The following is a 25100-nucleotide window of genomic DNA, read 5'->3' as shown; positions in this document are numbered from 1 at the left end:
TATGTGTACACTTCCGTTAAATCATGTAAATGAGGACTCTACCAGGAAGAATCGCTGCTCTTAGATAAAAGCGCATTTTATTTCCCTAGATTGCATTTATTTAACTCGTATAACATGAGAAACTCCTCTAGTAGAGTCAACTAGGGTTGATAAGAATAATCGATAAAGCAAAATAAAAACACCTTCTCCAAGATTTTGAAACTGCAAGCGAACGCATGGTGGCGCTGTTGACTAAGAAGGCGAATTAAACCACAGGCATTGTGCATCCTCGGTGACGCACGGATCCAGTGTGGTAAACCAGGGGTTGAGAGCACAGGCAGACTTTGAGCCGGCAAGTCTGAGCCTCTGGAAAGGCTTATTCACTAGGCCGTCTGCAAAGGTTGTGGGGCAAAAGACTATTTCCCAGCGCTGTCTGAGGTTCAGCTTGGCGACATTTCCTGGAAGAGCGTGACGGAAAGTGCAATGGAGGCGGGAGGAGAGCGATTTCTTAGACAAAGGCAAGTCCTGCTTCTCTTTGTTTTTCTGGGAGGGTCTCTGGCTGGGTGCGAGTCAAGACGCTATTCTGTGGCTGAGGAAAAAGAGAGGGGCTTTTTAATAGCCAACCTAGCAAAGGATCTAGGGCTAAGGGTAGAGGAACTGGCCGCGAGGGGGGCCCAAGTTGTGTCCAAAGGGAACAAACAGCATTTTCAGCTCAGTCATCAGACAGGTGATTTGCTCCTGAATGAGAAATTGGACCGGGAGGAGCTATGCGGCCCCACAGAACCATGCATACTGCATTTTCAGATATTACTGCAAAATCCTTTGCAGTTTGTTACAAACGACCTCCATATCATAGATGTAAATGACCATTCTCCGGTATTCTTTGAAAATGAAATGCATCTGAAAATCCTAGAAAGCACTCTTCCAGGAACAGTAATTCCTTTGGGAAATGCTGAGGACCTGGATGTGGGAAGAAACAGCCTCCAAAACTACACTATCACTCCGAATTCCCACTTCCACGTACTCACTCGCAGTCGTAGGGACGGAAGGAAGTACCCGGAACTAGTACTGGATAAAGCGCTCGATCGGGAGGAGCAGCCAGAACTCAGCTTAACGCTCACCGCGCTGGACGGCGGCGCTCCCCCTCGGTCTGGGACAGCCCAGATAAACATCCAGGTCTTAGATATAAACGATAATGCACCAGAATTTGCACAGCCGCTCTATGAGGCTGCAGTTCTAGAGAATACCCCCGTTAACTCTGTCATTGTCACTGTCTCGGCTTCTGACTTAGATACAGGAAGTTTTGGGACAATATCATATGCATTTTTTCATGCTTCTGAAGAAATTCGCAAAACTTTTCAGCTAAATCCAATTACTGGTGATATGCAACTAGTCAAATATTTGAATTTTGAAGCAATTAATAGTTATGAAGTCGACATCGAGGCCAAGGATGGCGGAGGCCTATCCGGAAAGTCTACAGTCATAGTCCAGGTGGTTGATGTCAACGACAACCCACCGGAACTGACCTTGTCTTCCGTAAACAGCCCTATCCCTGAGAACTCGGGAGAGACTGTACTGGCTGTTTTCAGTGTTTCTGATCTAGACTCTGGAGACAACGGAAGAGTGATGTGTTCCATTGAGAACAATCTCCCCTTCGTCCTGAAACCATCTGTAGAGAATTTTTACACCTTAGTGTCAGAAGGCGCGCTGGACAGAGAGACCAGATCCGAGTACAACATCACCATCACCGTCACTGACTTGGGGACACCCAGGCTGAAAACCGAGTACAACATAACCGTGCTTGTCTCCGACGTCAATGACAACGCCCCCGCCTTCACCCAAACCTCCTACACCCTGTTCGTCCGCGAGAACAACAGCCCCGCCCTGCACATCGGCAGCGTCAGGGCCACAGACAGAGACTCAGGCACCAACGCCCAGGTCACCTACTCGCTGTTGCCGCCCCAGGACCCGCACCTGCCCCTCGCCTCCCTGGTCTCCATCAACGCCGACAATGGCCACCTGTTCGCCCTCAGGTCGCTGGACTACGAGGCCCTGCAGGCTTTCGAGTTCCGAGTGGGCGCCACAGACCGCGGTTCCCCGGCGCTGAGCAGCGAGGCGCTGGTGCGCGTGCGGGTGCTGGACGCCAACGACAACTCGCCCTTCGTGCTGTACCCGCTGCAAAACGGCTCCGCGCCCTGCACCGAGCTGGTGCCCCGGGCGGCCGAGCCGGGCTACCTAGTGACCAAGGTGGTGGCGGTGGACGGCGACTCGGGCCAGAACGCCTGGCTGTCGTACCAGCTGCTCAAGGCCACGGAGCCCGGGTTGTTCGGCGTGTGGGCGCACAATGGCGAGGTGCGCACCGCCAGGCTGCTGAGCGAGCGCGACGTGGCCAAGCACAGGCTGGTGGTGCTGGTCAAGGACAACGGCGAGCCTCCGCGCTCGGCCACCGCCACGCTGCACGTGCTCCTGGTGGACGGCTTCTCCCAGCCCTACCTGCCGCTCCCTGAGGCGGCCCCGGCCCAGGCCCAGGCCGACTCGCTCACCGTCTACCTGGTGGTGGCGTTGGCCTCGGTGTCGTCGCTCTTCCTCCTCTCGGTGCTCCTGTTCGTGGCGGTGCGGCTGTGCAGGAGGAGCAGGGCGGCCTCGGTGGGTCGCTGCTCGGTGCCCGAGGGCCCCTTTCCAGGGCATTTGGTGGACGTGAGCGGCTCCGGGACCCTGTCCCAGAGCTACCAGTATGAGGTGTGTCTGACTGGAGGCTCCGAGACAAATGAGTTCAAGTTCCTGAAGCCAATTATCCCCAACTTCGTTGCTCAGGGTGCAGAGAGAGTTAGCGAGGCAAATCCCAGTTTCAGGAAGAGCTTTGAATTCAGTTAAGTGTTAATAAGGATCTGCTGAGCCTCGTTTTAGTTAATCTGTGGAAAGTCCTTTTTTACTGCTTTGCTCATTGGGGAGGTCTCTTTTGGTCTGGTTCAAGGCAAGTAGGAAGAATAGAGCAAAATTTCAAATCCAGGGATGGCTTAGGTTTCATTAACAGAACTGTAAAGTAGTTGTTTGGCTCTGAATGTTTTGTATTTCAATCAAGAATCCTTAGTCGATAGAACATTTTGTTTACATATTGATTCTACTTTTTCTGTAGTTAATCCTTGCATATTCTCCTTTCATCCTGGCTTGCCAACGCAGTCTTAATTCCGCCTTTTTTTTTCTAATAGGGAGCAAAAAGAAATTCAGTATCTTTTAATAGTGATTTCAAATAGCTTATTAAAATAACTCCTTTCAAATTTTACATTATAAGGCAATGTAGAGAGAGTTCCAAACCACCAATTTTATAATTTCCCTTGTTGAATATATTCATATAATGTGTTTTATAATATGCCCAAAGCAGCTTTGTCTATGGTTAACAAAGTTTCAAGGATAGAAAGGAATGTGTTTTCTTTAATAAATAGTAATATATCATCTTTTTAGGGATATAGTACTCAAATGAAAGTAATTTAGTTCATTTTCTGTGTTGACATTTGCAATTAATATTTCAATATTTTATGTGCTTATATTGGCCAAAATATGGACACAAATATAGACTAATATGGGTAATTACCCTTTGGTTTATCTAAAGTGTGTTCATGATGACTGAGGAAAAAAATTAAACCTATGCCATTGTAAAAACTGACTGTTCTTTTCCATTTGACACAAAAACGTTGTTTAGTAAGGCGTCTGGTGGAATGACAAATATTTGTTCCATAAATTCTGAGATGTAAGTGTTATGAATATGAGAGACAATTTTTAATTTCAAGAAAATACATGGGTATATGATACCTAAATGCTTCATGGTAAAAGTGGTGTCCTATGCAGTCCTATTTTATTATTAATACCTACTTGCCACTTGTATGGTGATATAGGAGAAAGATATTTTATTTTTTTCCTGTCTTGGTTCCCTCCTTCAGATTTTAACCTGACATGATTTAGGAATATATATGGTCTTTCTGGGATAGAAACTGTCCATCCATATCAGCATCCTACCTCCTACAATGTAATTAAAAGAAGATGTACAAGAATAGAAAGTTCTAAAAAGGAGAGGGCAATATCATTGTGAAACTCTAGCTACAACTAAGAATAAAATCTGGACGCAACCAAAACATCGAATCTTATGGTTATCTTGAGTAAAATCAAAAAACTTATTTTAAGCGACAAAATATTTAGCTCCTAATTAGGGAAATGTATTAGGAAAAAATCAATTTTCTTCTTACAAGCGTTTCCTCATCCACAGAACATCCATATAACTTTCTAGGAATTAAATACTCATGACTAGAGAAGAGAGAATTTCTCAAAGATTTTAAAAATTCCCCAAAAAGCAAGAGCTTAAGATTGACATGCTTTCAAACATATGTTAAAGTGTAGTTATTATCACATTTAAATAGTGTAATTTTATGTAACAGCATCAAATGCATAAATACTTTTTTTAAAACATTTTTGAAATAGGGTCTTGCCCTGTTGCCCAGGCTGGAGTGCAGTGGTACAATCATGGCTCACTGCAGTCTCAATCTCCTGGGCTCAAGGGATCTGACCACCTCAGCCTCCAGAGTAGCTGGGACCATAGGTGTGTGCCACCACACCCAGCTATTTAACAACAAAAAAAATTTATTTGTAGAAATAGGATTTCCCCATGTGGCCCAGGCTGGTCTGGAACTCCTGTGCTCAAGGGATCCTCCTGCCTCCACTTCCCAAAGTGCTAGGATTACAGGTATGAACCATCATGCCCAGCCAAATGTGTGAATCTTTAATAGTCAGAGGAAAATTAATATAATATTTCCTTTCACTTCAAGTGCTTTATAGAGATGTTTGAATCTGGCTGTTTTGGTCAGATATTTTTCTTCTTTGCATACGTAGCTGGTTTTCCATGAATATCAGGAAAAGGCATAGAATTCTGATCAAGATTTCTCTCTCTTTGATTACCTTAGTCCCAGATGGTATCAGAGCCAGGGAAGTATTCAACTGTGGAAAATATAGAGGGCAGTTCTTTTGGGAACTAATACGGTATATGATTGGAGACTAAAGTTCAAAAGGCAATATGCTGAGTCATGTAGACACTGAAGATAGAAGAACAGATACCATTTGTAATTTAGTTTTTAGATGTACTGGACTTACACATTGTTGAGAAAATGAATAGAATTTAGCAAAGCCAGAAAAGATAATCTATACTAAATTTTAAGATGGGAAACAATCACATCTTACTCTTGGTTCAAAGCTGCTTCTCTTTCAGGGCAGTTAGAAACCTTTTACCCTTTTATTTGAAGACAACTTCCAAAAACATATTCATCTGGATATTTCATTAAATACAGAACAGAGAGAGTACCATATGTACAGTACTAACTAGTGTTGCCACGTTTTGGAATTCCACAAACTAAAAGCCTGGCACAAGGTAAAAGGGATGACTTTATATATTATTAATAATTTTCTAGTAATTTTTCTTCTAGGCAGGCTAATTCATTATTGTAAAATATTTACAAATCGATCTCACCAATATTCCAATTGTCAAAAAGTAAGAGAAGGAAAAATTTTACTCCCTTCCCTCATTCTAGAATATATAAAATGACCTTACTAGACTCTAAGCAACTTGAAGGTAGAGTCTGTTTCTGGTTTATTCATAGTGGTATTTCCAGCAAATAGCACAATGCCTCATTCATAGTAGATGCTCAGTTTATATGTGTTAAATAAATAAATTTTAAATTATTTGGGAAATAAAATAATGTTGTAAGGACTTACAAACTTGTTTATTTGGGCCTGATCTACACATTGAATTTTAAAAGATCTGTATTCAGAAAGGGGTGGAGTATGAAGAATAATTCCCTATAGAGCCAATTTTTTATTTAATGTCTCCCTTTGCATCTTGAGACTTGTGGAAACTTGGAGAACTGTAAAATTATGTATTAATCTCCAAGTTGGTTCCAAATTGAGCTTATTTATATCTTTGATTTCAGGGACAAAGAAGAAATTAAATATAAGACTTTTTGTACATCAAATTAACTTCCTGAAATTGGTATTTAAATTCTCTGGCCTCTAATTGGTACTTCTATTGAACTTGGGTTAGTCTTAATGATATCAAGATTAAATAAAATATGCAAGATCCCAAAGGCTTAAAAATTTTTTTAATAGCCAATCATTCATTTATTTTCAAAACATAATTCTTGATCACGTGCACACTCCCTTCTTCTCTCTACAAATACATTAGTTTGGAAATAACTTAAATATTTCCTGAACATTCACAATCTAGTTTTTAGCACTGAAAATCGAAGGGATACAAATGAATTTTAAATTTTTATGTGGGGGGTTGTTATAAGACTAAGCTATATTCAAATATCAATCATTAAAACTAGTGAGGCCACTCACTATACCACCATACTTTTCATAAATCTTTGATGAATAAATTCTACTTCCTTACAAAAGAAGACACTGTTTAAAAAAAGTACCAGCTTTTCTATATATCCCCCTACTTTATTCTGGAAATGTCTTTTGCTTCTTAAAGTAATTGTTAGATTTTTTAAAGCCAGAAATCTGTTAGCCCTAATTATGAATTATTTTAATGTCAAATATGCATATGGTTAATCAATGCATATGGATAATTTCTTGATCATAGATTCAAAATTTTAAACTTATCTTCCTTCTATTCTTTAGGCATTCAACACGTTGATGAAAAGTAAAATGTCAGTCTACTTCTCATTTTTTTATCCGTAAACTTCTTTACTCTTTTAGATTTTTAAATTTATTCTTGCTGTTCTGATATATATGGTAGGCCCCAACCTGAGATTCACATAACGTACTGCATGTTTTTTCTTTGAGAAATTACAATTTTCTTTTGAAAAGTTTCATTTGGCAAGTTTTCACAACTATTTGCTCTTGTTTCTAAATTGCTATTTCCTTCTTTGTTGTTTGAGTCTTTTACGTTTAAGTTCTTGCCATATTGTTTTGAATTTCTATTTCTTATAGTAGATAAAACAATTCTTTTATTTGTTGAGTCTCTTTTTCATGGTGCTAATCTTCATTTGCTTGGTGATATTTTATTGAGAACTTATCTCTTATTGGAAGCTTCTTTCACAGTAGTACTTGTTTTGACAACCTTGGGGAAGGGAAGAAGAAGAGGGGTCTCAAGGTGATTTCAGCCCTGGCCTCTGCAAACCCAAGCCTTAATTTAAAAGGTTAGCTCAACTTTGCCACACCGAGGTAAAAGTTCTGGACCAAGCACTAAAAATATGTTTGAGCTGGGACCCATGCTCTTTTGGGTGATATTGTTCTGCATTTGCTCAATGAGGCAAAAATCTCAGGGAATGTCACTGCTTCTTGGTTGTCATGGTTTCTGCTAAGGCTATAGACATGGAAGCTAATGGAGAAATTTATAGACATGGAAGCTAATGGAGAAATTTAAAATGTTTCAATCTTCAGAGTAAACAAGTTGATTTTTAGGAAAACTGAACTGTAACTGAAGCAATTGACACAAGGAGACTATATGGGAAACATCATGGTCTTGATTCAAGTTACAACATTCATGGTAATGCTCAGAAAGATAATAACATAATCCAAGATTCCACTGAAATAGTGGTTGCTATTTTTTTTGTTAGAAAATAGCTTGGGACTCTGGTGATAATGCAAAATGGGCTTGCTCCTTCCAAAACAATCTCCTCATGAAACCATTTGTCAAAAATTAGTGTTCTAGGGCTGGGCACAGTGGCTCATGCCTTTAATCCCAGCACTTAGGGAGGCCGAGACAGGAGGATTGCTTGAGCACAGGAGTTCAACAACAGCCTGGGAAACATAATGAGACTCTGTCTCTACAAAAAATTTTAAAAATTGGCTGGGGGTGGTGGCATGCACCTGAGGTCCTAACTACTGAAGAGGATGAGGTGGGAGGATCCTTGAGCCCTGGAAGTTGAGGCTGCAGCAAGCCATGATCATGCTCTAGCCTGGGTAATACAGACAGACTCTATCTCAAAAAATAAAATTATTTTGGTAACAGAGAAGTCAGGGCTCTGTACTATCTCTTACTAGGGTGGAATCTAACATGCAGAAATACAGCACAGCATAATCACACTGTTCTTCAACACTGTCAATAATTCCCTGACCCAAACCTCATGTACCTTATTAGTTCACAAAAAAAAAAAAGTCCTACTCAGAATGCTGATAGTATCACTGCCAAAAACAGAGACTATCTAGGGACTAATACCTAAGTCACTTTCCCACAGCTGCCCAAGGACATATTCCTCAGCCCTCTCTTGGTATCCATCAGCATGGACAATGGAACCTGTGTGCTTTGATGTCCCTGGTTTTTGAGATTCTTGAAGAGTTTGAGTTCTAAATGTGTCTGGAGCTTTCTGGAGTTGAGCCTCAAGATGTGGAGATCCTGGATGACACACAACTATAATAGCTAGAAAACAAAGAAAATTGATTATAAAGCAATTCTATATTGTGTACTGAGCTGTCCAGGTAGAAAAAAAGTGGTAACCCAGTGATGACTTGGGCTAGAACTCATGACTATTTTATTGGTGATTCGAGGCCTCAGAGCCCTGGATGTTAGCATGTAGGCCCACAACCTGGAAGTACAGAGTATGTGAAGCACATCTAGGCTTCTAAGAGGCAACCACAACCAGGCATAAGCTGGTGCTGTTATTAAGGACAAGTGGAAGCCACCTTTATTTGCCATGATCATCCTACACCTGGTCTAGGACTTACCCCAGTCTTCTCTTCCATTCCTTTAACCACCCATAAAAGGATTTCCATTTTCTTGATCACTGATTTGACTCAGGCTTCTTTCTTTTTCAATTCTCTCAGTTCCTGTGCTACTCAGATGTGGAGGGTCAACTGGGAAACTTCAGTGCATTGCTGCTCAAAAGAAGGCCTCTTCCTGAGCATTTTGGAAGTATCAACACCACTGGGATTTAGTTCTAGAGCTTTCAGTGTGAGACATTTCTGGAATATCAGAAACAAATATCAAATTTCTGAAGCCAATTGTTTCTAATTAATGTGAGCTATCTATGAGGAAAGACTTTTAAAAGAAATTTAATTTCTACAACAATGTGGGATTTATTTTTAAAAAATTGTATCCTCTAAATTGTATCTTTCTGAGATTTTTTTGTTTAAATTTCTTTATCTCTGAGGAAATGAATTTTTTCATCCCAAATGTTTCAATTCTATTTAATTTAAAGTAGGTAACTGGCAGTGTTGAAGTTTCATTGCCTATGTTTGTTATTACGAAAAAGGGTATTGTATATTTTACTGCAATTTTAAAAAAGAATATATTCTGAACATCAGTGAAAATGGTAGAGAATGGACCTCCGAAAAATCTCTTCTCCAGGAAAGCAATGAGGAAACTGAGAAAAATTTTCAAAATCTAGTGTTTCAGAGTTCTGAAATTTAAACAAAGATGTGCAGCAACTTAGGGAGAATTTATTTAGGAAAAAAGGTCTGACTCTTGGTTAAAAATAGTGGTTTTTGTGGTGTTTTAACAGGCCTATTTCCAGCCCCATCTCTCTAGCTTCTTAGTAGCCTTTAAAATTAACAATTTACTATCACAATGAAAATTAGCAGCTTGGCAGCCACCAGAAGGAACAGAACAGCACCACAAAGAATTGTCATTATTTGATCTGTTTGGTGGCTCCCTGGAGGACTCCACTTGCAAGGCTGTCTTTAATTGCCCTGAATCAGAGCTTGTCTAGTACAAAAAGTCTGGGTGACAGAGCACAACCCTGTCTCAAAAAACAAACAAACAGGGCCGGGTGCAGTGGCTCACGCCTGTAATCCCAGCACTTTGGGAGGCCAAGACGGGCGGATCACAAGGTCAGGAGATCGACACCATCCTGGCTAACATGGTGAAACCCCGTCTCTACTAAAAATACAAAAAAATTAGCCAGGCGTGGTGGCGGGTGCCTGTAGTCCCAGCTACTCGGGAGGCTGAGGCAGGAGAATGGCATGAACCTGGGAAGCGGAGCTTGCAGTGAGCCGAGATTGCGCCACTGCACTCCAGCCTGGGTGACAGTGGGAGACTCCATCTCAAAAAAAAAAAAAAGAAAAGAAAAAGAAAAAAAAACAGAAAGAAAAAGAAGGAAGGAAGGAAGGGAGAGAAAGAAAAAAGAAAGAAAGAAAGAAAAAAATAGATCAACTGAAATTATCCAGTCTTAGGAATAAAAATATTTTTAAAAATGAAAATGAACCTGTGGGACACCATGTGGACACCATGAAGCCTACTGTGGGACACCATGAAGCCTACTAAATACGCATACTTGAAGTCCCAGACAGAGAGAAAGGAGACAAAATAACAGAAAGAATAGCTGAAATAGTGGCCAAAAATTTCTCAAATTTGATGAAAAATATTAACCTTCACATTCAAGGAGCCCAGCAAACTCCAACCAGGATAAAGTCAAAGAGATTCATGCCTTGACACATCATGATCAAACTGTCAAAAGCTAAAGACAAGAAGAGAACCTCAAAAACAGCAAGAGAGAAGCAACTCATCACATACCTTATCCTCAAAAATATTATCCTCAATATGACTAACACTGATTTCTTACAGAAATAATGGAGGCCAAAGGGGAGTGGGATGACACATTCAAAGTGCTAAAAGGGACTTTTTTAAATATATATATACTTTAAGTTTAGGGTACATGTGCACAACGTGCAGGTTAGTTACATATGTATACATGGGCCATGTTGGTGTGCTGAACCCAGCAACTCGTCATTTAACATTAGGTATATCTCCTTATGCTATCCCTCCCCCCTCCCACCACCCCACAACAGGCCCTGGTGTGTGATGTTCCCCTTCCTGTGACCATGTGTTCTCATTATTCAATTCCCACCTATGAGTGAGAACATGCGGTGTTTGGTTTTTTGTCCTTGCAATAGTTTGCTGAGAATGATGGTTTCCAGCTTCATCATTTTTTATGGCTGCATAGTATTCCATGGTGTATATGTGCCACATTTTCTTAATCCAGTCTATCATTGTTGGACATTTGGCTTGGTTCCAAGTGTTTGCTATTGTGAATAGTGCCGCAATAAACATATGTGTGCATGTGTCTTTATAGCAGCATGATTTATAATCCCTTGGGTATATACCCAGTAATGGGATGGCTGGGTCAAATGGTATTTCTAGTTCTAGATCCCTGAGGAATCGCCACACTGACTTCCGCAATGGTTGAACTAGTTTACAGTCCCACCAACAGTGTAAAAGTGTTCCTATTTCTCCACATCCTCTCCAGCACCTGTTGTTTCCTGACTTTTTAATGATCGCCATTCTAACTGGTATAAGATGGTATCTCATTGTGGTTTTGATTTGCATTTCTCTGATGGCCAGTGATGATGAGCATTTTTTCATGTGTCTTTTGGCTGTATAAATGTCTTCTTTTGAGAAGTGTCTGTTCATATCCTTCACCCACTTTTTGATGGGTTTTTTTTTCTTGTAAATTTGTTGGAGTACCTTGTAGATTCTGGATATTAGCCCTTTGTCAGATGAGTAGACTGCAAAAATTTTCTCCCATTCTGTATGTTGCCTGTTCACTCTGATAGTTAAGTTTCTTTTGCTGTGCAGAAGCTCTTTAGTTTAATTAGATCCCATTTGTCAATTTTGGCTTTCGTTGCCATTGCTTTTGGTGTTTTAGACATGAAGTCCTTGCCCATGCCTATGTCCTGAATGGTATTGCCTAGGTTTTCTTCTAGGGTTTTTATGGTTTTAGGTCTAACATTTAAGTCTTTAATCCATCTTGAATTAATTTTTGTATAAGGTGTAAGGAAGGGATCCAGTTTCAGCTTTCTACATATGGCTAGCCAGTTTTCCCAGCACCATTTATTAAATAGGGAATCGTTTCCCCATTTCTTGTTTTTGTCAGGTTTGTCAAAGATCAGATGGTTGTAGCTAAGTGGCATTATTTCTGAGGGCTCTGTTCTGTTCCATTGGTCTATATCTCTGTTTTGGTACCAGTACCATGCTGTTTTGGTTACTGTAGCCTTGTAGCATAGTTTGAAGTCAGGTAGCGTGATGCCTCTAGCTTTGTTCTTTTTGCTTAGGATTGACTTGGCAATGTGGGCTCTTTTTTGGTTCCATATGAACTTTAAAGTAGTTTTTTCCAATTCTGTGAAGAAAGTCATTGGTAGCTTGATGGGGATGGCATTGAATCTGTAAATTACCTTGGGCAGTATGGCCATTTTCATGATATTGATTTTTTCTACTCATGAGCATGGAATGTTCTTCCATTTGTTTATATCCTCTTTTATTTCATTGAGCAGTGGTTTGTAGTTCTCCTTGAAGAGGTCCTTCACGTCCCTTGTAAGTTGGATTCCTAAGTATTTTATTCTCTTTGAAGCAATTGTGAATGGAAATTCACTCATGATTTGGCTCTCTGTTTGTCTGTTATTGGTATATAAGAATGCTTGTGATTTTTGCACATAGATTTTGTATCCTGAGACTTTGCTGAAGTTGCCTATCAGCTTAAGGAGATTTTGGGCTGAGATGATGGGGTTTTCTAGATATACAATCATGTCATCTGCTAACAGGGACAATTTGACTTCCTCTTTTCTTAATTGAATACCCTTTATTTCCTTCTCCTGCCTGATTGCCCTGGCCAGAACTTCCAACACTATGTTGAATGGGAGTGGTGAGAAAGGGCATCCCTGTCTTGTGCCAGTTTTCAAAGGGAATGCTTCCAGTTTTTCCCATCAGTATGATATTGGCTGTGGGTTTGTCATAGATAGCTCTTATTATTTGGAGATACATCCCATCAATACCTAATTTATTGAGAGTTTTTAGCATGAAGCGTTGTTGAATTTTGTCAAAGGCCTTTTCTACATCTATTGAGATAATCATACGGTTTTTGTCATTGGTTCTGTTTATATGCTGGATTACATTTATTGATTGGTGTATGTTGAACCAGCCTTGCATCCCAGGGATGAAGCCCACTTGATCATGGTGGATAAGCTTTTTGATGTGCTGCTGGATTTGGTTTGCCAGTATTTTATTGAGGATTTTTGCATCGATGTTCATCAGGGATATTGGTCTAAAATTCTCTTGTTTTGTTGTGTCTCTGCCAGGCTTTGGTATCAAGATGATGCTGGCCTCATAAAATGAGTTAGGGAGGATTCCCTCTTTTTCTGTTGACTGGAATAATTTCAGAAGGAATGGTACCAGCTCCTCCTTGTACCTGTGGTAGAATTCGGCTGTGAATCCATCTGGTCCTGGACTTTTTTTGGTTGGTAAGGTATTAATTATTGCCTCAATTTCAGAGCCTGTTATTGATCTATTCAGAGATTCAACTTCTTCCTGGTTTAGTCTTGGGGGGGTGTATGTGTCGAGGAATTTATCCATTTCTTCTAGATTTTCTAGTTTATTCGCGTAGAGTTGTTTATAGTATTCTCTGACGGTAGTTTGTATTTCTGTGGGATCGGTGGTGATATCCCCTTTATCATTTTTTATTGCGTCTATTTAATTCTTCTCTCTTTTCTTCTTTGTTAGTCTTGCTAGCGGTCTATCAATTTTGTTGATCTTTTCAAAAAACCAGCTCCTGGATTCATTGATTTTTTGAAGGTTTTTTTGTGTCTCTACTTCCTTCAGTTCTGCTCTGATTTTAGTTATTTCTTGCCTTCTGCTAGCTTTTGAATGTGTTTGCTCTTGCTTCTCTAGTTCTTTTAATTGTGATGTTAGGGTGTCAATTTTAGATCTTTCCTGCTTTCTCTTGTGGGCATTTAGTGCTATAAATTTCCCTCTACACACTGCCTTGAATGTGTCTTAAAGGGACTATCAACCAATAATTCTATATCCACCAAAAGTATCTTTCAAAAATGAAAGAGAAATCAAGACATTACCAAAAAACAATAAGTGACTGATTACATTGGTAGCAAACCCACTCTACAAAGAAATATTAAAGGTAGTCATTTGGGCTAAAATAAAAGGGCACCAATAAGTAACTTTAATCCACATGAAAAAATAAAAGCCTCATAAAGGGAAAGTAACTTATAGGCATATATATATGTAGGGAACTATAAGTGTGTTTTTATTTGTAAATTTTTTATTGAAAAGAACACTGCATAAAGCAATAATAATAAATCTATGTTCATAGGTATATAATTTGTAAAGATGTAATTTGTATGACAGTGTAACACAAAGGGGGGGAGAGATAACATAGCTATATAGAAACAAAATTCTATGTACTATTCAAATTTAATTGATATTAATCTGAACTAGATTGGTAAAAGATGTTCACTTTAATAATCAGGGAAACCACCAAGAAAATAACTAAAAAAGGTAAAAAAAAATGACAAGTCAATTAAAATGGTACCCGAGAAAATATGTGTTTAACACAAAAGAGAACAATGAGGAAATAAAATAATAAGACGTAGAAAACAAAGCAAATTGCCAGTATAAATCTACCTTATCAGCAACTATGTTAAATGTGAATGAATTACACACTCCAATTAAAAAGCAGAAGTTGGCAGAATGGATTTTTAGAAATGATCCAACTATAGGCTGTCTACCAAGGGAAACTTTAGATTCAAAGACACACATACGTTGAAAGTAAAAAGATGGAAAAAGATATACTATGTAGATAGTAACCAAAAGAGCTAGAATGCCTACATTAATATCAAGCAAAATATACTATAAAACAAACACAAAAGTTACTAAAAATACAAAGTTGAAGAGGGGAATTTTATAATAGTAAAAGGGTCAATCCATTAGGAAAACATAATAATCATAAACATATATGCACCTAATAATGGAAACCCAAAATAAATGGAGCAAAAAGAGACACAGATGAAGAGTTAGACAATTTGACAATAATAGCTGAAGACTTTAATACCACAATTTTCAATAAATGATAAAACAATGAAACAGTATCAACATGAGAAAAGAAGACTTGAATAACCTTATAAACCAACAGTACTTAACAGAACACTCCATCTAACAACAGCAGAATACACATTATTTTCAAGTGCATATGAAACATTCTCCAGGATAGACTATATTTTAGGCCATAAAACAAGTCTTAATGAATTTGAGAGTTAAAATCATATAAAGTATGTTTTCCAGCTACAATGAAATGAAATTAGAAAGCAGTGGCAGAAGAAAATTTGGGAAATTCACAAATATGTGGAAATTAAACATTTAAAAAAAAACAATGAATCAAAGAAGAAATAACAAAGGACATTAAAAAATACTCTGAAATGAATAAAACTGAAAATGCAACATACCAAAACTTATGGGATACAATAAAAGTTGTGCTAGGAGGGAAAATAATAGCTGAAATACCTATATATTTTAAAAAGATCTCAAATCAGCAACCCAGACTTCCACCTTAAGAAGCTAGAAAAAGGAGAGCATACTAAAGCCAATACAAGCTGAAGAAAGGAAATTATTAGAGTGGAAATAAAACAGAATAGAAAAACAATGGAGAAAATAAACTAAAAGTTGGTGCTTTGAAAAGATCAATAAAATTGGCAAAGCTTTAGCTAGGCTGATGATGAAAAAAGAGGACTCAAATTACTAAAATTAAAAAAAAGGAGGGAAAAGTATGACCCATTTCACAGGTCTTAAGAGAATGCTATAAACAATTTTAAGCCAACAAATTAGAAAACCTAGACGAAATGGAAAAAAAAACCCTAGATTAAATGGAAAACACAAACTACCAAAATTGACTAAGGAGAAATAGAAAATGTGAATAGACCTGTAATTGCCGAAAGTGACTAAGGAGAAATACTAGGTTGGTGCAAGAGTAGCTGTGGTTTTGCCATCACTTTCAATGGCAAAAAACGCAATTACTTTTACACCAACCTAACAAAAAACCTGAATAGATCTGTAATAAGAGATTGAACCAGTAATCAAAAACTTTCCACAAAGAAAAGCCCAGGACCAGATGGCTTCACTGGTCAGTTCTACCAAATGTTTAAAGAAGAATTAACACCAGTACTTAATATACTCATTCAAAAAATAGAGGAGCAGGGACCACTTCTCAACTCTATTCTATAGAGGCCAGTATTAACATGATGACAAAACCAGACAGTGATAACACAAGGGAAAAAATACATACCAATTTCTCTTATGGATATAGATGCAAACATTCTCAACAAAATTTTAGCAAACTGACTCTAGTATCACATAAAAATGATTACATACCATGGCCAAGTGGGATTTATCTCAGGAATGCAAGGTTGGTTCGGCATGTTAAAATCAAACAATGAGCCAGTTGCAGTTGTTCATATCTGTAATCCCAGCATTTTGGAAGGCCAAGGTGAGAGGAATGCTTGAGGCCAGGAGTTCAAGACCAGGATGATCAACATAACAAGACCCCATCTCTACAAATTTTTTTTTAATTAGCTGAATGTGGTGGCTTGCACCTGTAATCCCAGCTACTCAGGAGGCCAAGGCATGAAGATTGCTTGAGCCCAGGAGCTCGAGGCTGCAGTGAGCTATGATTGTGTCACTGCACTCCAGCCTGTGTGACCTTGTCTCAAGAAAAAAAGATTTAAAAACGGATTTGAATATAAAGTTAAAAATGTTAAATTCGTACTATTTTGAATAGTCTATTTTAAAAATGAAAGAGTATTTTGAAAACTTCACCATGACTTGAGGATGGTTTTGTTCTTACTTTGAAAGGGGAGAATAGAGGAAAATTAAACATTAATTTTTGAGAGAAAGAGATAAATTTGACTATTATTTCTTTAAATTATATTTCCAATAGCACTATTTCAAAATGTTAAGCTCTCAATAATAAATAGTTAATATCAATTGTTTGTGGAATTTATTAGAAATTCTTATAAAAGGAATGATATCCTGGAGTGTTCTATTAAATAGGTACAATAGATACATCAGCTGACCATTTGAATGAAATAGCTGTAAAGCAAACAATAGTGCTCAGTGGTGAAAGCAAAGTAAATTTTACATTAGCTAACTTTCCAAACTTAAACCTGTAAGATATTTTTAAAGTCACATTCACTGAAATGTAAATGTAGGAAGGAGATACTTGAATAATTAGAGTTTGACTTGAGAAATTTGTGATGGAATCTAAGATGATTTCTAATAATTTTTTCTAGAATAAAAATAGTATTTATAAGTTTAATATATCAAAATACTCAAATATGTGATATATAACTTACAATATATCTTTAAAATCAGAAAGTGTGGGCTTTTCAACTTTGTTCCTTTTTTCCCAAGATTGTATTTTGGGTACCTTGCATTTTCATGTGAATTTTAGGGTCACTTTACCAATTTCTGCAAAAAAGCCAACTGAAATTTTGATAGGGATTACACTAAATCTGTAGAGCAATTTGGAGCGTACCAATATTTTAACAATCTTAAGTCTTCCAATCCATGAACACTTTTCATTTACTTAGATCTTCTTTAATTTCTTTCAATGATGTTTTGTAGTGCTCAGTGTTCAGTTCTCCCACTTCTTTTGTTAAATTTATTCCTAAGCATTTTATTCCTTTTGATATGTATTATAAATTGCATTGCTTTCTTGATTTCATTTTTGGTTTGTTCAATGCTACTGTATAGAAATACAAGTGATTTCTGTATAGTGATCTCGTATCCTGCAACCTTGCTGAACTCATTTATTTATTTTAGTAGTTTTTGTTTTTTTTTTTTTTTTTTTTGAGAAAGAGTCTCACTCTGTCACCCAGGCCGGAGTGCAGTGGCACAATCATGGCTCACTGAAGCCTCAAACTCCCAGGCTCAAGCAATCCTCCCACCTCAGCCTCCCAAGTAGCTGGGACTACAGGTGCATCCCACCACCTCTGTATAATTTTTTTTTTTTTTTTTGTAGAGACAGGATCTTGCTATGTTGCTCAGGCTGGTCTCCAACTCCTGAGCTCAAGTGATCCTCCTGCTTGGCCTCCAAAAGTGCTGGGATTACAGGCATGAGCTGCCATGCCCAGCCTCAAATTTCTTTAAAATGATTTTTATCTTTCTTCAGTGATAAGGTTCTTGCCTATATTTTATCAGAGAGCAACTAGTTTCCTGCGTATCCCTCTATTTTATCTTTCTTGTATATTTAAAATGAAAAAAATTAAATATCATGCTTCAGATCTGGCAACCAATTATGTAAATAGTCGTATGAATCCTTCAGAATGGATAATACAGCTTTTCTGACTGGTATGAAATAGTTTTCAGATGCTCATTCTTTATATCATTAGCGTATCTTATATCATTAGCTTATCCTCCATTCAGGTATAACAGATCTTTTTTTCTGATAAATATGGCAGTTTAGGGAAATAAACTATGGCATAATATGCTAGGCCATTCTTCTAGGCCACGCTTCTTGATTGTAACCTTAAACCCTTTATCAGAACCTAAACAACTTTTCAAAAGATCTATACATATTTTTATCCAATGTTTAAGGCTATGAATAATTCATTATGTCACTCTTCATTTTTTTCACCTGATTAATGATCTCGACAAAAATGTTGAGTATTAGTTTTCCTTCCAGTGTGTAAGTTGTATAAACATCTCTCTTTACTGGTAACTAGCTATCTCTAAAGGGAGACAAGTAATTTTTAAGTTTCTAATAATAATTGAAAACTTGAATATAAATATATTTCACCTATGATAACCATGTACCCAAGGCTAGGCTGAAGTTGGGATCTAAATTATCTGAAAAGTTGTTCACCTCTCCAGCTCTGCTTAGGCATATAAAAGAATGGTTTCTGGAGTCACATAGTAACAGTTTAAATCCTGGCTCTGCCGTTTCACATGCTGTATGACTTTGGACAGGTTATTTAAACTCTGTGTGCCACAATTCTTCGTCTTTAAAATGTGGCTAATAAGACTGCCCACCTCATAGGGCTTGTTGGGGTGATAAAATGAGTCAATATAAGCAAAATGCTTAGAAAAATATCTGGTGTATAGTGGATATATATGTTAATGTTATTGAGATTTCATTTACTTTTGGATTGCAAAAGGAACTGAAAAGATGCAATTCTTACTCTATGTCAGCATGTAGGAATAAGTAAACAAAATATGGTTTGAATTTTGTCCTGAATGCATTAACTTGAATCTAACTAAAACCTGGTTATTATATTAGAAACAATTTTCTCTTTGGTTTGCCCAGGAGATTTGTTTTCCAGTTATGTCTAAAATAATACTCTTTCTTTTTACTCTTTTCAGTATATATTTTCATTGTTTTTCATTTAATAGTGATGCATAGTGTATCTTTTCTGATTTACTTTAAATGTGAAAGAAAATTCTAAGATGTTAATATTATTATTACTGCCATTGAGATATCCCTTATAGGAATTAATTAATAGAAATAGAATCAAAGTAAGTTTAGTTATATAATGCTTAGCATGTACTATATTCTCAAAATTCTGTATTCAGTTTCAGACATGTTCATGGCTGAATATATGATCTGACAATAATCTGCTTATATAGATAAAAACATCATTTGAGTGGATTAATTTATTAATTCAACTGGTATTTACTAAATAAAATCCATGTATCTTTCAAAAATAATTTTTACTAATACTTTCTATCACTATCAGAATCTGAAATCTCAGATTTCATGCTTTAAAGAGAATTCATTTAACATGAATTATAAATTATAATTACTTATATGAATTGGATAATTAAATAAAATATCAAGATATTTAAGGCGAGAAAATCTTATATGTGGCAAGATAAGTGGTGCTCCATTCAATGTATTAATTGCAACCAATAAATTGGTTAACTGTGTCTCAGTGGTACCATTCTTTCTTATTGTTTGAGAGTAATCACAGTAGCTACACGCTGTGGTGGGATCCATTTTATACACAAGTCTCTTTACTTCACCATATCTGAGTAGAGACAGCCTAAGTCACCCTTTGGTCACAGAATAAAATATTTTAAATCAGTGCTTCTTGTTTTCCCCAAAATTAGCTGGTCAAGGAATATGATATCTGGGATACAAAAGGTGAGTGTGGTAACAGGCAAAGTCATTGTAAAATATAGATTACATCTATCTTGCTAAATAAGTTCAGCCTAAAGCCTTTGTCTTCACAAAATTCTGTGACCGTTACTCACTTTTGTCTTGGCATTATCCTCATAATAGTCACATAAAATAATCAAGTCCTGTCACCCTCTGAGCTTCAGTTTCAGTTTCCTTATCTTTTATTTCCTCTTTAGTTCTAAGAATCTGTGTTGCTAATACTATTTGCCTTACTCCTAGGTTCAATGTAGGTTCGCACTGTAAATTACTTGATACAAAACAAGATACCTGTTTATTCACCTGTGTTAGTATTTGCACATTAAAGTAGGAAAATAGAACCTTTCGTTTCAAAGGTAGTCCCCCTTTAGACCATGTATAGAGAACATCTTAAACTTTTGCATCATCACAAAGTCCTCACATTCTTAGAAAAGAACATATATAACTACTAAGAATTGAATTGAAAGTGTATAAAAAATTGTCTCCTGTGGTTGGATTATGTAAAGAAGAAATGGAGTTCTTTGAAGTTTCACTGATAAGCGTGTGGGGAGACTGAGATATCTTCTTGATTTGTGCTCATGATTATTCTGGTTCGTGCACTGTAATGAAATAACCTTTTAAATTATGCAGTTTAATGTAATAACAAAGTTTGTAAAAATTCTATACTCTTAAAAATGGCTTTCATTTTAAAACTTCCCAAATACGCAGTCTTGAAGTTGTTAATTTCTCAATCAAGACGCAGGGTGGCGCTGCAGGCTAAGTTGTGAATAAAGAGTCCTAAAAAGCTCGCGTATTCTTTTGTGTCGCTAGACGCAATAAAAAACACAAGGAAGAAGCGTTGCAAGCAGTGCAGGTTTACCAACGGCTTGGGGCAGCGATATACTAAACACATTTAATATTAATAGCAACTGTGTGACGATTCCTCCAAGCAAGAAATTAGAATTGAATGTCTCAAGTCTCGTTGCGGTTGCTGAAAGGATTGGATATAAGGACCTGGACTCCAACATGAAGAAGCTAGGGAGAATTCATCCAAACAGGCAAGTTTTGGCCTTTATTTTGATGGTGTTCTTGTCTCAGGTTCGCCCCGAGCCTATTCGTTATTCTGTGTTGGAGGAAATAGAGAGCGGCTCCTTTGTAGCCCATCTGGCCAAGGATCTGGGCCTGGGAATTGGGGAACTGGCCGCTCGGTCAGCCCGGGTGGTGTCTGATGATGACAAGCAGCGTTTGCAGCTGGATCGTCAGAGTGGAGATTTGCTTCTGAGGGAGAAACTAGACCGGGAAGAGCTCTGTGGTCCTGTTGAACCGTGTGTACTGCATTTCCAAGTGTTCCTGGAAATGCCAGTGCAATTTTTTCAAGGAGAATTATTGATCCAGGACATAAATGATCACTCTCCAGTATTCCCTGAAAGGGAAGTGCTCTTGAAAATACTAGAAAATAGCCAGCCGGGGACTCTATTTCCGTTGCTAATAGCTGAGGATTTGGATGTGGGCAGCAATGGTCTTCAAAAATACACAATCAGCCCCAATTCTCATTTTCACATTCTCACTAGAAATCATAGTGAGGGCAAGAAATACCCAGATTTGGTGCAGGACAAACCACTGGATCGAGAGGAGCAGCCTGAGTTCAGCTTAACCCTCGTGGCGCTGGATGGTGGGTCTCCACCTAGGTCTGGCACAGTCATGGTTCGAATCCTGATCATGGACATCAATGACAATGCTCCTGAGTTTGTGCACACTCCATATGGGGTGCAGGTCCTGGAAAACAGCCCCCTAGACTCTCCAATTATTAGGGTCTTAGCTACAGACGTAGATGCTGGAAACTTCGGGAGTGTTTCTTATGGCTTATTCCAAGCATCAGATGAAATTAAACAAACTTTCTCAATAAATGAATTCACGGGAGAAATACTATTGAAAAAACAATTGGATTTCGAAAAAATTAAATCTTACCATGTAGAAATTGAGGCCACAGATGGAGGAGGCCTTTCGGGGAAAGGCACTGTAGTCATAGAGGTGGTGGATGTGAACGACAATCCCCCAGAACTTATCATATCTTCGCTCACCAGCTCCATCCCAGAAAATGCTCCTGAGACGGTAGTCTCTATCTTCCGAATTCGAGATAGAGATTCCGCAGAAAATGGAAAGATGATTTGCTCTATTCCAGATAATCTACCGTTTATTCTAAAACCAACTTTGAAGAATTTTTACACCCTGGTAACAGAGAGACCACTGGACAGAGAGACCAGCGCTGAGTACAACATCACCATCACCGTCACTGATTTGGGGACACCCAGGCTGAAAACCCAGCAGACCATAACCGTGCAGGTCTCCGACGTCAATGACAACGCCCCCGCCTTCACCCAAACCTCCTACACCCTGTTCGTCCGCGAGAACAACAGCCCCGCCCTGCACATCGGCAGTGTCAAGGCCACAGACAGAGACTCAGGCACCAACGCCCAGGTCACCTACTCGCTGCTGCCGCCCCAGGACCCGCACCTGCCCCTCGCCTCCCTGGTCTCCATCAACGCGGACAACGGCCACCTGTTCGCCCTCCGGTCGCTGGACTACGAGGCCCTGCAGGCGTTCGAGTTCCGCGTGGGCGCCACAGACCGCGGCTCCCCGGCGCTGAGCAGCGAGGCGCTGGTGCGCGTGCTGGTGCTGGACGCCAACGACAACTCGCCCTTCGTGCTGTACCCGCTGCAGAACGGCTCCGCGCCCTGCACCGAGCTGGTGCCCCGGGCGGCCGAGCCGGGCTACCTGGTGACCAAGGTGGTGGCGGTGGACGGCGACTCGGGCCAGAATGCCTGGCTGTCGTACCAGCTGCTCAAGGCCACGGAGCCCGGGCTGTTCGGTGTGTGGGCGCACAATGGCGAGGTGCGCACCACCAGGCTGCTGAGCGAGCGCGACGTGGCCAAGCACAGGCTGGTGGTGCTGGTCAAGGACAACGGCGAGCCTCCGCGCTCGGCCACCGCCACGCTGCACGTGCTCCTGGTGGACGGCTTCTCCCAGCCCTACCTGCCTCTCCCGGAGGCGGCCCCGGCCCGGGCCCAGGCCGACTCGCTCACCGTCTACCTGGTGGTGGCGTTGGCCTCGGTGTCGTCTCTCTTCCTCTTTTCGGTGCTCCTGTTCGTGGCGGTGCGGCTGTGCAGGAGGAGCAGGGCGGCCTCGGTGGGTCGCTGCTCGGTGACCGAAGTCCCCTTTCCAGGGCATCTAGTGGACGTGAGCGGCACCGGGACCCTGTCCCAGAGCTACCAGTACGAGGTGTGTCTGACAGGAGACTCTGGGACTGGTGAGTTCAAGTTCCTGAGGCCAATATTTCCTAATCTCTTGGTTCAGGACACCGGGAGGGAAGTTAAGGAAAACCCCAAGTTCAGAAATAGCTTGGTATTCAGTTAAGTGTTGTATTTAGTTTAGTGAACCGCTCATTAGTTTTGTCAAACTTCCCATTGCAATGCCTTTATTTAAAAAAATTGTCTACTTATCTAAATATTCATACCACAATTTCAAACCTACGCATGTCCCTGATAAAGTTAAATTTGTCCCTTTTTTATTGTTATTAATTGCACTTAACATTTTTAGTTATACTGGATATTGAGTATGGATTTTCTCTATATTTGATCTATTGGTGATTAATCTTTTTGTAACCATAAATAACTCAATTAGGATAAAAACAAATTATATTTTAATGAAATTCTTAAATTAACATCTTTTTAATGGAACATTTAAGTGAATATATGAACTCTTGAATTTCTAAATATTTGTTGTGCCTGTCTTTACCATGTAACTTAATGTTTGCAAGGCCAGAGTGTTTGAAATTTTTCTATTTAACTTTAGAATTACCTTGTCCTTTCTGGTTGACTATACTAGGCTAAGCCCTCTAAATAGCCATGAGCGTAAAATTTAGTATACTCATTTTTCACAAATTGTATATAAACATGCACTTCATTACATTAGTAATACACTAAAATTGTGGTCATTTTCCTCTTGTGACCACCACATGTCTAGTGATTATTTTGTTTATTTGGTTTCTACTTACCTAGCACATTGTAATGTTCCATGAATGCTAATATTAAATTTTGTAAAAATAACTTATTTATAAATAATTTTTAAAGAGAAAAATCTCATATAATTTGTCATAACCTTTCAATAAATAAAACTGTTAAATCACGGCCTGATATCATCTTTAAAAAAAAATCTCAGAATCTGAAATAAGCCCTAAATTTCTCCCCAAAATCAAGACTCTTGAGATCATCATAGGTCTCCTTGTGCTCCCTTTCACTCCCTATAAATAGAAATCCAAGTATACTTTAATATGTATATATTTTTTGGTTTTCCTACAGCTTCTCCCCATCTTTCAAAAGAATCAAGAAATTTCTTCTGCACCTTGGCTATTCTGTTTAAATCTGATAATCAGTTGATCTCAGGTTTTTCACTGTACATTACTTTGCAGATATGGACAGTCTTTACAAAAATAATTTTTAAATGCTTAATTATTTTTATTTGTTCTTTAAGGTAACCTTCAGTTATTTTGAATTAATTTAACTTCTCAATTATGCCAAAGTTGCACTTGCATGAAATAAGTATTATTTTGTCCTTGTATAGACTGGAACAGTAATAAATTTATCTGAATTAAAATTGTTTTATGCTGTGATCAGTAAGCCCAGTAAGCTAGGTAAAGTTGTATGGATATAACTATAGGACACCTCTATTTTACTTTTGGCAGAATATGAGCAACTGAAGAACTTGCTTTATAATCTAACATTTATTTTTAAATCTCAAGTATCCTACTGAAGTTAAATTACTTGCACTTTTCCTTGAATTACTCTTTTTTCCTAAACGTGTAATGAAATAAAAAGGAAAATTGACTTAAGTTATTCTTGAAACATATTTTTTAGCGTTTATTCAATTTAAAAATCAAAGTGAAGAAGATATAAAGTGAGAACAGAATATAACATACAAATATGTAAGACATAAATATGGTAGTCAACTTTAATGTCTTCTTCCATTTATTATTAGCTATTTAAATGAAATAGCTTTGAGGCCGGGCGTGGTGGCTCCTGCCTATAATCCCAGCACTTTGGGAGGCAGGCGGATCGCCTGAGGCCAGGAATTCAAGACCAGCCTGGGCAAAATGGCGAAATCCCTCCCTCTTAAAAAAACACAAAAATTAGCTGGGCATGGTGGTGCACACCTGTAATCCCAGCTACA

General features: G+C 38.6%; 2 protein-coding genes across 2 annotated transcripts; both read left to right on the top strand.

Moving 5' to 3' along the window:
- The first annotated feature begins 61 nt into the window (after positions 1-61).
- Positions 62-3632, top strand: PCDHB3 (protocadherin beta 3). Its single transcript, XM_003266504.4, has one exon. The coding sequence runs from the start codon at positions 463-465 to the stop codon at positions 2851-2853; it is 2391 nt and encodes a 796-aa protein (XP_003266552.2). The 5' UTR covers positions 62-462; the 3' UTR covers positions 2854-3632.
- Positions 3633-17855: 14223 nt separating this feature from the next.
- Positions 17856-24527, top strand: PCDHB4 (protocadherin beta 4). The gene has a single exon (XM_003266505.4). It carries the CDS (start codon positions 20901-20903, stop codon positions 23286-23288), a length of 2388 nt encoding a protein of 795 aa, XP_003266553.1. The 5' UTR covers positions 17856-20900; the 3' UTR covers positions 23289-24527.
- Positions 24528-25100: the final 573 nt, after the last annotated feature.

Source organism: Nomascus leucogenys, chromosome 2 (assembly GCF_006542625.1).
Source record: "Nomascus leucogenys isolate Asia chromosome 2, Asia_NLE_v1, whole genome shotgun sequence".
Lineage (NCBI taxonomy): Eukaryota > Metazoa > Chordata > Mammalia > Primates > Hylobatidae > Nomascus > Nomascus leucogenys.
Note: the sequence above shows the minus strand (reverse complement) of the source record. Positions and strands in the feature narration are given on the sequence as shown.

Excerpts from the sequence above, each read along its gene's own strand:
- PCDHB3 (XM_003266504.4), top strand. The coding sequence starts at position 463 with ATGGAGGCGGGAGGAGAGCGATTTCTTAGACAAAGGCAAGTCCTGCTT.
- PCDHB4 (XM_003266505.4), top strand. The coding sequence starts at position 20,901 with ATGAAGAAGCTAGGGAGAATTCATCCAAACAGGCAAGTTTTGGCCTTT.